We start from the raw sequence: 15,800 nt of genomic DNA, 5'->3' as shown, positions 1-15,800 counted from the left end.
AGCCCCAACTTCTCACCAAGCCAGTTTTGAAGTTTTACCACCAGCTCTCCCATCCTCCCACTACAGCAAGATAAGGAAATCCTGAATTCATTGCAGCTGGCCTGATGAGCCTTGTAATTAGGACATGCAGTGTGGTCTTTCTGTTCCTTGAGAGCACTAACCCTTTCACTGCCAAATCCTTTTTATCCTGCCATAGCTCAATCTGAGACTCCTAAGTGTGAGGCATTATTTTTGGTTTCAAAGCATTGTCTTCTTTTGAAAGAAATAGGTTGGTTTTGCTAGTTGCACACTGTGAATGCAAAGCAGTCTTTTTTTTTGTTTTTTTTTTTTTTTTTTTTTTTGTTGTTGTTGAATTCATCAGAGGAGCAGTCTCCCTGCCACCTCCCAGATGTGGACCAATAAGCTTGAGACCGGAATGGGTCAGGATGCATTTCCCTCTTCCTCTCTATTTTCCTTTCTACTGTCATCTGTATGAAACCATCAGCATTCTCCTTGTCACTCTGATCATCCTCTGGACATCCCTTTTGAGTGTGAAGCTAATTCAAAGTTTTTGTTCAAAACCCTTTGGAAAACTCCTCTTTGCAGCAGCGCAAACAGTTAGTAAGGGCTGAATTGCTGATTTGCTCACTTAAGTGTCCCAGACAAAAAAATACTGTTTTATGTTTCTCAGCAATATTCATTCACTCCTTATCTTCTGCAAAGACAAAATGGACTAAATCACCATTTGCTTCCATCATATTCATTACATGTTTCTGGGCTTTTGCTATTGGATTCCAGGGACCAGGATGAACTTTCCCACCACCACCCTTATTGTATAACTTGGCTTTTTGGAACAGCTTTTTTCCTCATCTCCTTCTGAGGAACTGGAGATTTCCACAGCTAGCGACAGGATGTAGCACAGTTTGCACTGGTGCTCTTTATAGCATCTTTCAAGTGCCAGATTGATGTGTTTTTCACATTGACTCTGAGTTAAACTGATTTAAGACCATTTTCCAGGTCAGATTGGCAGGAACCGTTGAAGTGGTTTTCCTGACTCTGTACCAGGAGGGACAGGCTGCATCTTGGGATCATCTAGGAATTTTCCTTAATGAATTCATTGTTCTTTGAAGCACCAGTAACATCAGCAATGTCCATCTCCTCTACTGTCATCTTCTGGGATGATATATTTGTGTCTTTTCCTTTTTCAACACTGGGCCTCAAGATGATTATAGGGAAGTGTTTCATGGTAGTGTATGTAGACTGGATGTTTTGGCGTGTCCAACTTCGGCACATACCGCACTAATGCCCTGGCAGCTGAACCAGGTGGCCACTTTCAGAGCCATATATCATGCTTCAGCCACAGAGCTATTGGTGTCTGCTAGGGTTATGATTTAGTGTTGGTACAGCGTATAGCCTGATGGGATCCTGGCCTTTGACAAGGCTTCTGGCTGCCATGGTTCAAACAAAAGTTTGTAAAGGTTTGCTGACAAAGCGGGCAAAACTTTGGTCATTGCAACCCTTACATTTCAGTATTGACCTGAAATGTGCCAAGAAGGGTTGGTGGAGGAGTAAATTATGTAATATCCAGTTGTGGTGCCACATTGCTCCCTTGTAATGGGGGTAATAGCTCCTTGTAAAGGATATGTAGAAACAAAAATAGTGACCACTGTGAGCCATATATTCAATTCAAAGCCCACTGAAGGCAGTAGATATGTATGTTTTGTTTGGTCACTGGGTTGGCCTGGGGGCAGAAATAGCAGATTCCTGATGGGCAGGAGTTACATATTCTACATCCGCAGAGGATGTTCCAGTTTTTGACAATGGGTAAAGTGGGATTTCACACATTCCGTGTGTCCATACACCAACCCTTCTATAAAAATCAGATAATAGGGAATTTGCAAAGTTACTAATGGGTGTAATGTATGTGAAGTACTTTAAGAACCTCTTGGCAAGAGGGGCTCTTAAAAAGAAAGATTTTTGCATTATTCCAAGTATATGTAAGTGAAAGTAGCTCCTAGGGAGACAAAAACTTCTTGAAGACCCTTAATTAATACTATTTTGGCATCCATAGCACTTCCCCTTCCTTTTAATAATCTGATGCCAAGAATTTCTCATTCCAATAGTGTCCAATAAATCCTAGAAAATAAATTCCAGTGACCATTGGAGGTATCTTTGGTTGCTTGATGACTAAAACAGCTAAAACCTTTTTTTTTGTTAGTTTTTTAAATAGCTTTTCCTTTTAAAATGTACAGGCTTAACCCCTGAAACAAAGTGGCTGATTCTCCTCTCAGCAGTGGGATGGGATTCAGTGATAGCTGGGACTTGTCCAGGTAATTGTGCCTAGAGCTTCCACATAATTCTTTCGGTATGTGACTGTTACCCAGAAAACACATTCACTGTGCAGACTTCCTGAATGTTTGAGATCTCTGAGATAAATGTAAATCTATTTCAGATTTATTTCACGTACTCTCTAAATAAATTTCAATGCAAGTCTTCAATACATATGTAACATATATGACATATATAAAGGCTGCATTGAAATATTTGGATTTAATAGCACTGAAAAACAAGGTCTCCACAGCAGCACAGACTGGGGACCTCGTCTTACCTCACTTTCCCATAAGCCAGCAGGAATTCTCTGATGCCAGGAGAGTGACATGAGCATTACTGTGAGGTGTATCGGACTGAGCATAGAAACACCCTGCGAAATATGTCCTAGCATTTCAGGGTGGAGAGAACTGTCAATAATTGGTCCTGTTTCTATAGTGATTCATTACCATGTTAATTTTTTTTTTTTAAAGTTAAAATTTACTTTTAAAACTCCTACTGCACAGTTTCTTTTGAGCCTTGACATATTAAAGTGAATGAATCCTTGTTATCTCCATCAGAGAGATTAGCTATTTAGGTGATTATGGGTTTCCTGCTGTTCTGAAACTACTGAATGGCAAATAGGAGCTCCTGATTTTGATTTGCAGATTGAGAGAGTGAAGATCCCATTGAGGTGAAGTATAAAACCTAGGTATTTACTGTTTATCAGGAAATGTTTAAATCACAGCAGGTTTCCCCTTAGAAAATCCAAGACAGATGTAGTTCTGAACATTTCTTGTTATTGTTCAAACACGGGACTCTATGTTGACTGTCTCAATCAGATTAGAAATTAAAAATTACTTTACATTTTTCTTGGTTTTCTTTTCCTTTCCCTGACGTCGGTATTGTTTGTGTAAGTAGTTTTGGACACAAAAAGATTCCCTTTTGTGGGTTGTTCTTTCAGCTTTTTGCCTGCATATTCTAACCATGAGTGTGGTATGATCAAACACAAAAAAAGCAGGCGTTGCTTAGTGGAAAGGTTGGACTAAGTGAACCATGGCAAGCTCAATAGTTTCCTCAGCAGTGGGATGACCAGCTCCACTGCACTGCCTTCGTGAACCCTCTTTATTAATGGCTGTATATTGCTCTCCTCAAATATGCAGCCATGTTCTTAATGAAAAAAGAAAAAAAAAAATCACATTTTTTCTGCTATTTTTATCTTTCCCCTACTCAGGTCAGCCTCAGAACAATCCTTAATTCAGTACTGTGTTTCATATGACTTTTTTCTTTTTCTTTGGCAGGCTCTAAGCAGCAGTCTGTACAAGAGTGCATCACCTTATGGCTCTCTTAATAACATTGTGGATGGGTTAAGCTCCCTCACCGAGCATTTCTCTGACCTATCCCTTTCTTCAGAAGCCAGAAAACCCAGCAAGAGGCCACCTCCTAACTACCTGTGCCACCTTTGCTTTAACAAGGGACACTACATCAAAGACTGCCCACAGGTAAGGAATATACAATGTTATGGAAAAATCTTCATCAAAATTTTCACCATTCCTTGATTTAGTAACACAGAATTTGACTGAAATAGTTCTTTAGAGTGAACAGCACTGAAGAAATATCTTGACCAAGTGCCAAGCTAGTCATGTGTTCTTTTAATCTATTCTTTATCACAATGCTGATGGAAAAAATATGCTATTTCATTTGCCTAATAAGAATTACAAAAGATATTCAACTAGGCACACAATAAATAGATTTTAGAAACTTGAAAAAAGGCTACCATATAACTTTCTATCACAGAGATTATGTAAAATATGTTTTCAAGCAGCATACTGTATAGTCAGTTTGGCAATAGCACTTAATAAAAATATAACAAGTTATATATGCTAAAGGAGAATAAATTGTTACACTGGATGAGGATATTGAATCAGCATTGCAGTAACACAAGCTCCAAGTGTATCCTGGTGCAAAATGTCTTCCGTCTCATAGAAGAGGTTTGCTGTACTTGGCCAATGTGACACTCTTGGACTCCCAGAACTTTTTTGTAGTAGCAAAACCTGGCAATATTTATTTCCTTAGAAAAGAGGTATAAAGTGCTGTGCACTAAAACCACTCACCAATCTGCAATTTTCTTTTCTGAGGCTCCAAGCCACAACGTGCGAGGTTTCTCCACCCTCTCAAGTTTCACCTGGATGCAGGCGTGTTGCTGGCTTAAACCTTCACAACTCCAACAATATTCTGCTGTAGAGTCCCAAGGAAATTAAAGTGCTGCCAATACCCTAGAAATATAGATATGGACATTACTGACATCCACTTCATTATGGCTTTAACCTCCTACCCTCTTAACGTGTGATTTTCAGCAGAAGTAATCTGCATAGAATTAACTACAGTTAATTCGCCCATTGAGGATGTCAGACATATATAAGCCAAATCACAAGCGGAAAAGCATCTGCCAGCTGAGCAAGGTCAGAATGGCATTGAGTCTAATGTCAGATGAGCTTTAGCTGAGTGTATTCCTTCTGCTGTTATGCACAGACTAAACTGTTTTCGTCATGGACTTTAGCTGTGTATCTTTCATTAATTCTAACAAAAACTGTGGAATTAAAGTACATTTACAGTCTTGGGTGGGGCACTTGAAAATATTTTTACTTCATGTTATTTCAATATACATTGAATAAGACAGTTTTCTTTAGGGAAAAAATATGAAATTTTCCTTGCTAGATCAAAAATATTCCTGTTTGTATATTTCTTTGTTTCACGTACTTAGTTTAGCTTGTTACAGCAAAATATAGAGATAGGACCGTGTAATAGTGTACATTACTTAACAAGGAGATTAGAACTACAACTACTAAATGTGCGCAGAGAGAGATAGAGTGCTGAACTGTGGGAGATGGCTGTGCCGTGCTACGTAAGAAACCAAATGAAGGCAACAGGTCCCTTGACGTGCAAGCTTCAGCTCACGCAGACAGTCCCAAGTGAATGTATCAGAGTTGGAGCAGAAATGCATTATTTATTTCATAGGTATTGTTAGAGTTTTGAGGCATTAGAGATTAAAGAACAGTTAATGAAAATTAAGGATATATCCTCAGAAATCCAGGAGATGCAAATAAATTAAGGCTCTTGCAGGAAGATTAATTTACTTAAATTATACATCCTATATAATTTTTTTTAAGATTTCACTAGTAACATCTTCAATTTCTCTGTGAACCAAGAAAAAAAGACTTCCTACAGAGCATACTCTGGCTGGCCTATGATCTAGTAAGAAATGAGTGAAGAAACACAGGACCGGGAGGCATCTGCTTGCTCACTGCACGCGGTCTTCTACAGTTACAGGCAGCCATATCATAGAGTCCCTTTTGTAAACTGATCAAGTTTTAGCTGGGAAGTGTTTCAGTATTTTGCCCTCACTACTGCTGATGTAGGAAGCTGCTCCAGAACCTCGGTCCTCTCTTAATTAGAAATCTTCCAATTTCCAGGAGAAGTGTAACTTGTGGCCACTTCACAGTCATTTGTTCTCCTGCCAACATTGTCGTCCACTGAAATAGCTCTTCTCCCTCCCTGGTGTTTATCTCAGGATGTATTAATAGACTGCAATCGTATCCTCTCTCAGCATTCATTCTGTAGGACTAACCAAGCCAGCTTTTCTCCATCTCCTCACAAAAAGTAGATGGACACTGTTCCCCAATTCTTCTTATGGCTGTCCTCTTGTGCTTTTCATCTCCGTGTGCATGCATGACTACATGTACATATGGCATCCCAGAACAGATCTCATCAGTGCCTTTTGCTGTGTGTGCCCCATCTGTTTCTATAGATCCAAGTTTGTGTTACTTAAGAAACAGGAGATACGAAATCAGTTCTGCTTTACTGGAGATTTCTAACACAAGCAAGTGTTTTATGGTCTAGTCAGCATATAAGTGCTTTCTTGAAAAAGAGCAGACTTAAGTGTTCACAGAAACTTAAGCACTTCCCTTATTTTATCTAAATCTGAGGACAGATCTACAGGGGATGACCCCGTGTGCACGAGTTACATTCAAAATGTTGAAAACATTGTGCACAAGAAGGGAGCGCCAATGGCAGGGTCAGGCCTTTGTTAGAAGGGCCCCATTGGTTACCATGGCTTTTGACAATAACTGATTTCTTAATTTGAACATTATATGCCCTACTTAATAGCTTAGGTTTTGATGCTTAGTTTTTCTAGTGCTGTCAAAAATGAAATTTGTTTTGCAAATCCTACCAAAAAAGGGCTGTAGCTATGCATTTTTAAAGTACTTAAATTTGGATAGAGCAAAGAGATAAACTAATCTGATTTGGACAAAATGCATATCAGTAAATCATATGCTATTTTTATTTTCTTTTTCTGTAACTGCCTAATAAGAAACAGATTTTGAAATGGGGTATTTTACAGAGTTTTTCCTGCATAACAAAGAAATTGTGTAACAACTTTAAGACTTTATATCCTCCCCTAATTCTGCTTGTTATAAACACTGTAAAGATGTGTTCTTTTTCTGTTGCTGTAGAAGTTGATGGCATACCATACTGCTGAATATACATGTATTGGTTCAGATTTATATCGTAAATGATGATGGTATTCCAGAAGGTTAAATAATTATAAATAAAAAAGGCCAGCTTTACTATTTCAGTACCTCAGATACATGTAGTTTGTCCAATAACCTGTCCAAAATTATCTGTTTGGAAATTGAAATGGCATTCAGCAAAGTTCTATTATTTTAGCACGTAGTTTGTGTGATCTGTAGTGGTAGAAGGTGTGTTTTCTGTTTTAGAAAGTACCAGAAATGAGAGCAATATTATGACCAGAGTTAATAATTTCCAATTTGCTACATTTACAGAAACTGTTTGTTGCAGTTATTATGTCTATAAAAAACACAGCGCTTTTTATCTTTAGTGTCATCTTTATAGCATACCTACATTTTCTCTGAACTAATTTTTGAGTTTCAGTGGCTTAGATGATAACATCTTACCCCTCTGATGCTCTTGCACATACAGCACTCCCATTGACTTGAATGAATTGAAAAAATGTCTAGAGAATAAAGTATAAAAGCCTTGCTCTTAAACTTAATATAGTGGGACTCTTAAATTATCATTGAAAGTGCCACCAAATATACAAAATAATTCTCTTTAAATAGCAAGGAAGGTGAGCAATGAGAGTACTTTTCCTATCTCATTTACTAGTAGTTAGTTGCATGATATATAAATATATATGTATATAGATTTGTCAAAACTTTGTTTACTTGTGTAGTCAAAAGTACCATGCCAGCATACATCTTGTGCAGGTGTGATAACCATAGGTTTTCTTTCCCTTGCCAGGACAAATAATGAGCAGCTCTGGGCCAGTAATAGTTAAGATAAATTAATGTCATGAAGAATCATATATCTAGCAGATATAGAAACTCATAGAAGACCTTTTCTAAAAAGTTACATTGTCTGTTTTCACCCATTATCAATGTAGTCTATATTTTTAAATCCTACAAAATATAAACAGTAGGATCGTTTGTACTATGCATGGCCCGTACAAAAGGAATCTTGCTCCTTTACAGTACAGGGATGTTACTGACATTACCATACTTCCATGATGTCATCACCCTAAATTCAGACCTATCATATAGGTTTAATATGCAGAAATTACAGGATAATGGGGTAAGGTGTTAGATACAGTGTATATGGACATTTGTGAATAAGCCACCTAGTTCAAGTTCTTAGAAGTTGCTGAGTGATTGAACCTTTGCTATGGCTCAAAATCTTCTTTGGGAAATAAATATGTGGATACAGATCCTAGACCTCATTTATTGCATACGTCATTCCTCTTGTTAACTTGGGCAGTAATGGATTAACAGCAAAGGCAGCACCAAAGCTCATACTCGTAGACGTCCAAGCTCAGAGCTCCAACAAAGTATCTCTGTATTCAAAGTTTCAAAACTGCTCTACCTTGTGTTTCTGCCAAGCACCAGTTCCATCTATTGGTCTCTCTACCCTAACTTCATTCAAGTGCTGTCAAATCCTTTTGTGAAAACGTGTACAGGACTAGTCACTCAAAAAATACATGGCTCCAGCCATGTTTTTCGAGTGCTGAACAAGGAGACTGCTCCAATCCCCGTGCCAGTGCCAAGCTCTCTGAAAAAAAAAAATCTTCCTGACAATTCCTGTAAATTCCTCCACAGGCAAGGAACTCTCACATCATGGAGACTTAGTGGGGGGGAGTGGGGAAATACCACCATTCTGCAGTCAAATCCATGGTGCACAACAACTATTTAGTCTGGTCCCTCAGAGATACAGAACTGTTACACAGCGCGTTTCCCAATTTTACACTATACTCGTAGAGGAAAATGCATGTACGTGCTCATAGAAGTACAGACATGCTACCACAGACGTATATGTAATTGCAAACAATATTAGCCTTATTTTGCACTGCATTTTTCAATCTGTGAATGAAATGTATGGCATGATCCATATTAATGAGGCCAACAGTGATCTTTGAAGCAAATCCTGTAAAACTAAAGTACCTTGAGAACACATATTCAGGTCAATGGGAGTAGTAGGTAATTACTGTGGCTGCTTGAGTTTGCATAGATTTGCTTTTGTGGTTTCATGCAGGATGTGGGAGAAATCAGTGTCAAGCTGAGTTTAGTCCTTTCTTCTTAGTCCATAGCTTGGTCTGCCAGATCATGCTGCCCTGAAGCTGTCCCTCCCCGTGGTCAGATAAAGTGGATCTTTGGCAGTGGAGTTGGCTCAGCAGGCAGCTATTTGGCTGCAAGATTGCAGTGACTCTCATGCCTGAAGCATTAATCTGATTTGTCTTGTGCCTTATGGTTGTGCAAGGATCTCAAATGTCAGCAAAATGCAAGGAGTCCACAGTTGTGCTCCCTCCAGGTACCAAAGGCTGGCTGAGATGGCAATGATGAACAAGCTGCTGTCTTTACAATGATGGAAAGATTTTACCTTTCTGGGTTTTGGCTTAAAGATCTTAATTTAAAAAAAAAAAAAAAAAGGCAAAACAAACACAAACCTTTTGAAATTTATTTTTCTTTTCAAGTGGAAGATGATGTTTCAGAGATCTCTGGAATGAAAGGTGATCATAGACTTTGCAAAATCTTAAAATTCACTCTGAAAATAATAATTTTGGACAGTTGCTACATTTTACAGTACTCTTGGATATTGGCTGATGGCTTCCAAGTAGACACATCTTTTCTCCATTGAACTGAGTGAAATGTTGGTGTTCTTACTCAGTTATAGGATGAGGGGTCAAGCTCTCCAGTGCCTCAGGGATCTGAAACCCTTTATGGCTCAATTTTGCAGGCTCCACCATAGTTTTTGATTGGAGTATACTTGCTGGCATTTGATATGGTGCTGTACAGGAAAAAGCTGTTAATTTCTACTATATATAATTGTTTTCAAACTGCATGTGGCACTCCAGAAAACAAATCTATATATATCCAGCTCCTCCGTTCTCTATCTTTGAAGTACATTTTGATATATTAACTTATTTCATATAGTGCTTATTTCTTCACCTAAATATATCTCTGCAAGAAATTGTAATTCCTAGGTGTTCATTCTGTAAATACCTACACACATACTAAACTTCCACCTTACGACATACTACAACAATTTGAGGCTCTCAAAAGTCTTGTTTATACATAACATACTACTTTAATTTATTCATATTTTTCCACTCAGAACCTCCACAGAATTATTCTAGATGATTTGGACTTGGCTAAGATTTTTTAAATTACTTTTTTACCACATGCAGCCACTTTGACAACTCCATAATATCAAATATACTACAAAATTTATTGGAGAGTTGTTTTTTTGCTTAACTCATATGCTTGAACTTAGCCCTGCCAAGTTTTCTCAGAGTTTCTGAGTTTAGCTGGATATATTTTCTCAGATAATTTCTACTTTTATTATGAAGACTTGCAGAAATTTTGTAACAAAAGATGGTGGGCTGTAATTTTGTCACATCCATTTTACCTCTGAAATTGTAAGCTGTTTAAGAGTCTGAAACATCAGAAAATCCTCATTTCTCTCTGTTTTGGAAATTCTGAATAAGCTGTGCATGTCATGGCTTTAAACCATTTATCAAAGAGGCAAGTAACTTGGACAGCTGTATGTGAGTAGAGGGGATCCAAACAGCCCTGCTTTGACAGCATGCTCCCAAAGTACTAGTTTTAAAACTGGCATTTATGTCCAGTTGTTTGATAAACTGGGTGCTTGGAAAGAACATACTGAACCCTAACGAACGAGAATAAGAGCAGTTAGATAGTGAAAAAGAAAACAGAAATATCTAGTGACCTGTGTCTGTGCCCCTTTCCTGTCTAGAACACTACTCAATATTGCATTCCCAAAAGTCTGGAAGACCGGCCAAAACAAAAACTCCTCCTTCAGCACCGTTACTAAGCCATCATTCCTGCGGTTCTGTCTTTATTACTGATATGAGTTCAAACTTTTTTTGCTGTGGGAAGTGCAAGGTAAACAGATGCGATAAAGGCAAATACTGTAAGAGGGCATGCTTGCTTGGTCTTTGTGGTGGCCTTGGGGTGGAATCTCAGGTCCTGTGCGATGGTTACCAATGGACTGTGTGAAAGGTGTTGGAGGATCACCTGCCACGGTTTCATTGAGGTTTTCCAACTTCTTGTTTACTTTTGAATCTTATTTACATATTTACTCTCTAGATAAATTCAAGGCAGTTGCCCACTGACAACAGGGTGATAACAGGAAAAGAATGCTGTTTAAATGGGTACCTGGCATTTTGACTGGATAAGGTTTCAGCCTTGGTAGAGCCTCAACTAGGTCCAGGTTAAGCACAAGAATTCAGGGAAGACTGGAGAGCAGAGAAATTCATTTGGGATCTCTGAAACATGACTTCTGTTGAAAGACTGAAAACCTAGTGGCGTTTGCTCCCACAAAAAGACATATTAATAAGTTGCAAACACGTAGAAAACCTTGCATGAAGGCACGGTTTGTTTTCCAGATCCACAGCTAATGAGTCCAGAATACTGGACTTGAACTAGGCTGCTCTTTCTAACAGCGAGGCATTGAAATAGAGTGCCTGGAAGGCTCTCTATTATTGGAAGACTTTCAGAACAGCATAGATAAACATCCATCAGGATTTTCACAGGTCATCTTGTCCAGGGACAAGTGAGACAGCATCCCAAAGCATCTCTCAGCCTTATGTTTCTAGTATTGTGTATCTGCATACTAATAATACAACTCATTATCTTAAATATGCATAATTTATATTTTAAAATCGTGCACAACGGACCAGATCCAAATCCTGTGGAAGTCAATGGGAGACTTTTATAAAAGTCCTTTGAAGTAGACTGAACATTGCATTGGTCTAAATCTGAACTCTATTTACCAACAATTTGGTATTTGCTTAGTTTGCAGTAAAACTCCTGATAAACCATAATTAAGTGCTTAGCTTGGAAATGAATACTGAGAGCATTCCTCTTGAGAGGGAAAGTAATGTCTGGTTTCCAAGCCCTCCACAAGCAGATTTATAGATAAGGTAGAGAGAGAACTACCAGGTCAAAACCACACTAGTTTATCAATTCCTCATTCGTACTGATAAGAAAGGAGTAACGCAGGATTAAGTGAATCATGTTTTCTCACTTCATAAGAGTATTTTGGTTTAGTGTGAAATATAGGTTGTGGAATTTTCATCCATGCTTGGAAGCATTCAAGATTTGACTGGGCAAAGCCCTAGGAAACCTGACCTGAACTCAGTGTTGGTCCTGCTTTGAGCAGGAGGTTGGACATGATGATCTCGAGGTGCCTTCCAACCTTAATGATACTGTCATTCTATTCTGTGATAATTAACTAAATTTTCATGCTCTGCAATAAGAGATCACTAATTCTTCTTCAAGATGTCTGTATCTCCCAGCTGGAATGCTACCACAGTCCTTCCTCACTGTGCTTTTAAATAAAATACTCTTGCAAAATACAATACTGCTAAAACATAAAAGTTGAAGCAAACAGGCATTTATTACAACAAATACAGAAGACAAAAGACTTGGAAATAACACCTGTCAAAATGTCCATGCACAAACACCCTGTGTAAAAATGTAGCTTCATTTAATCTTTATTTGGAAAGTCAATCAAATAACTTTTTCAAAAGGAATTTTCTCTAGGAAAATCTTTATTTCAACAAGGTGTTCAGTGGAAAAAGCAAAAGGTTGAAGCAGACATCTGAAGTGGAAGAAACATTCTCTGCTTTGCAATATTTCATAAGTTCCATTTACTCAAATGAACATTAATCTCTCATATATATCATTTCCCAGTTTCTCAAAAGTGAAATTGCATTTTCTGATAATCTGCATGCCCAATTAAAGAAGGCCTACAAGCTCTGAGGCTGGATGGCATCAGATAAATGGGGCATGCTCTGGCTGTGGAGGAGAAAACGAACTGCCTCGTCTCTCTGTCCCTTTTCCACAGTACAAAGGAGGAAACTGGCAAACAGCAAGAGCCATGAAGAACAAGAGCAAATCACTAAAAAGGCAGAGCAGTTTCCGCTGGCAACAGCTAGCAGCTGCAGCTCAGCTTCTCCTTGCTTTTCTGATTGTCCCAGGACAGTCTGTAGACTGTGAGGACACAATTTCAACCCAAGGGACCCCTCTCTAATTTTCCTGCTTTCAAGATGTACCAGTCAGTCCTGCCTTTCCCTCTTGCTATGCCACTTCCCTCAAGAAATTAAGATGCTAAATGCAAATTAATCCCTATTCTATTTCTCTGGTATAGCACAAGTATCAGTGATGTTCAGCTGTATCTGGTTTATGTCAATAAATGTAAAAGGAGCCTTAGATATTTCAGTATGACCCCTTTTATAGCTAAAAGGTCTACTATGATGGAGTTTCTCATGTAACTAATGCCCATCTATGCCTTGTGCCATTTCATATATCCTTCAGACTGGCTGAGCAAGCTAGATCAGAAGCAGGAGAAAAGGCAGCATTGCATGGCTCAGGAGCACAAGTCTCTGTGTTATACCGATGCATGGACGTCGGCCACTCAGACATCAAGCTCACCAGGCATCACGCAATCAGATTATATATTCCAGATGATGCTACAGAGTATACTATGTGAGTTGAGTTCACTTATAATCAGCAATCCTGTGGCTATAAAGGAATACCTGAGGATTAAAATTGGTTTAGAAGTCATTGTGCCTATTGGAGAAGAGACCATTTGATCTTGGTAGTGATGTTAATATTCAAGAACCTGTTCAGCATTTGTAGTCCTAAAAAGGCTCTCCTCTGGACGTTAGAGTAGCCCTCCAGTCACTACTCCCTCCCAGAAGGAGCACATTTTCATACGGCCACCATTTGCTGCCCCACAGCAAAACCCACGTGTTTTAGCCTTACATTAATGGTAGTTTAGACCAGATGACCTAAAAACCGACTGCAGGTTCCTTGTTGTAGCAGCACCAGTCAGCACATACCTGTGAAAGGATAGTGTCTGTAGATTTCCTCAAAACACCAAACCTGGAGGCTTTGAAGACCTGTGAGCCCTGGTCATGCTAATTTTCTTGCAAATTCAAGTGAGAACAGAATCTCTATTTATTTTGAATTTGGTTTTTTTGACATAGGGCCATTCCTAGTGCTTTCAATGTTATAAAAACTGTTGATTCCCTAAAATAAGTAGTATTAAACAGTCACTTCCATAATTTTGTTTTTCCCTGTTTATATTCTGGAAGCATCAGCTCTGACTCCACTCTGTATTCAATATATTTATGTTGTACAAATGTATAATGTGACTCTGAGAAACCGAGTAACTTCCCCCACTGTTAGACTGAAAGAGCTGAGAACAGAACTTCAGTTCACAGACACAAGTCCTGTTTTAACTCCTAGACTATTTCAGCTCACCAAAACCAATAGTAAATATCTCAAATTTTCTAATTTACTTTTAATAGCAAAATACACCTTGCAAAAGAGTAACAGATTTGCTGATAAGTTTACTGTAAACTCAGTTCCTTAACATTTTGTATTTTACACTAGAATTTATCTGTCATGTTACTAATAGAAGACTATTATTTAAGGAGACATTGCCCAGGTTTGTGGAAGGTTTGTTTTTTCTTCCAAATTTCCTTCATGGGGCAGAAAAGCTAAAATGTTTGCATAGTAATTAGAGAAAACAAAGAATAAGCCTTTCATTTCAGAGCCTGGTCAGTGCCAAATTATTAGCTACGGCAATAAAGCCCACAGACGAGCACTTAAGCTGAAACATTTGGGGATTTTATCAGCAACAGCAGACATTTTGGAAATGATATAATCTTGATTACTAGTTCATCCTCAGATTTGCATCTGATTTTCCACAAGACCCTTACTAGTCTGTGTTTCTAACGCGTTCTCTGACTGCAGAAATGTGCGTAGGAGTACAGCAGCACCTTTTGAGATTTTCTGTATTACTGAGCCCTGTAAACAACTTCTTTTTCATTCTGCCAAGAGTGAGCATGTTTCAACTACACTTAGATGTCATCTCAAGCTGTAATTTTGGACATGAGTTCAGAGTAACACTGAACATTTCCCAGGTTCAAGGGTTTCATATACAAAATACTAGTTTCAAGTCCATTTCTAATTTTAACCCATGGTACAGGTGTGCAACTATAGATAAAACTCTGCAACAGCACAGACAAATCAATACTTCCACCTGAGCCAGTGTACCTGCACCACCTGGCAGCCACCAACACCAGCCCAAGCATGCACCCAGCCCTCCCAAACACTGCCCTGTGGGTCTTGGGCAAGGAAAGGAGACCCTCCAGGGACTTCATGAGATCAGAGATAACCTCTAGAGATAGTTCTATGTAGCAGTCATGTTACTCTTACTCCTACATGCCTGATTACACAGCTGAGGAGATTAGAAAGGCAAAAAGTAGGGGAGAGAAAGAATCCTTTCAAAGAAATGGCAAACAGCAAGGCTTTCCCAGAAGATCGAAGAAGATTCATCATTAAGGTAGAAAGGCAGCTTTAGTTTAAATAGTCTTAAAAAGCAAAACTTAATAGTAGCCATTCCAGACCTGCATTTTGTATTTCTCAATGCAAGTTAGAGCTCTGCAACTTCAAACAGATTTCTGTAAATCCTGGTTAAGAAATTTAGTAGATTAGAGCTAAATGACAAAACTTCACTGTGATCTTCATCATTTTTACCAAAAATCTTGAAAAATTCCTCCTGTAATGTCAGGTGTCCCCAGGCCTCTGCACCCTTTACATGAGGACAAACCACCACCAAAATGGCCATGCTGGCTTTTGTGCTGCGCTTTACACAAAACATGGGAAAGCAGAGAATCAAGCCCAGCAATTTTCAGGTTTCCTTGAAAATGGTTACTTATGTAAATTTAGGGGTTCGTTCCTATCCTGAGATTGTTCTGTGGCTGACAGGTCAAATACATATCCACCTGCATTTCACCTGTGACAGGCACAGAACTTTCTCAGGATAGGTGATATCCATATCTCCTGAGATAGCATAGCGTGCTCTTACACATAGAAAACTAACCATACTCAGTGCTAGTCGTTTTT

General features: G+C 38.7%; 1 protein-coding gene across 1 annotated transcript in view; it reads left to right on the top strand.

Moving 5' to 3' along the window:
* Positions 1–15,800, top strand: part of ZCCHC24 (zinc finger CCHC-type containing 24) — a 112,119-nt gene that overhangs the window by 13,548 nt on the left and 82,771 nt on the right. The window contains exon 2 of the mRNA XM_075758645.1: positions 3,588–3,788. Within this exon, the coding sequence (XP_075614760.1) occupies positions 3,588–3,788 (201 nt within the window). The remainder of the gene's footprint in view (positions 1–3,587; positions 3,789–15,800) is intronic.

Source organism: Balearica regulorum, chromosome 7 (genome assembly GCF_011004875.1).
Source record: "Balearica regulorum gibbericeps isolate bBalReg1 chromosome 7, bBalReg1.pri, whole genome shotgun sequence".
Classification (NCBI taxonomy): domain Eukaryota; kingdom Metazoa; phylum Chordata; class Aves; order Gruiformes; family Gruidae; genus Balearica; species Balearica regulorum.
The sequence above is the reverse complement of the archived record's forward strand: the minus strand, read 5'-3'. Positions and strand labels throughout refer to the sequence as shown.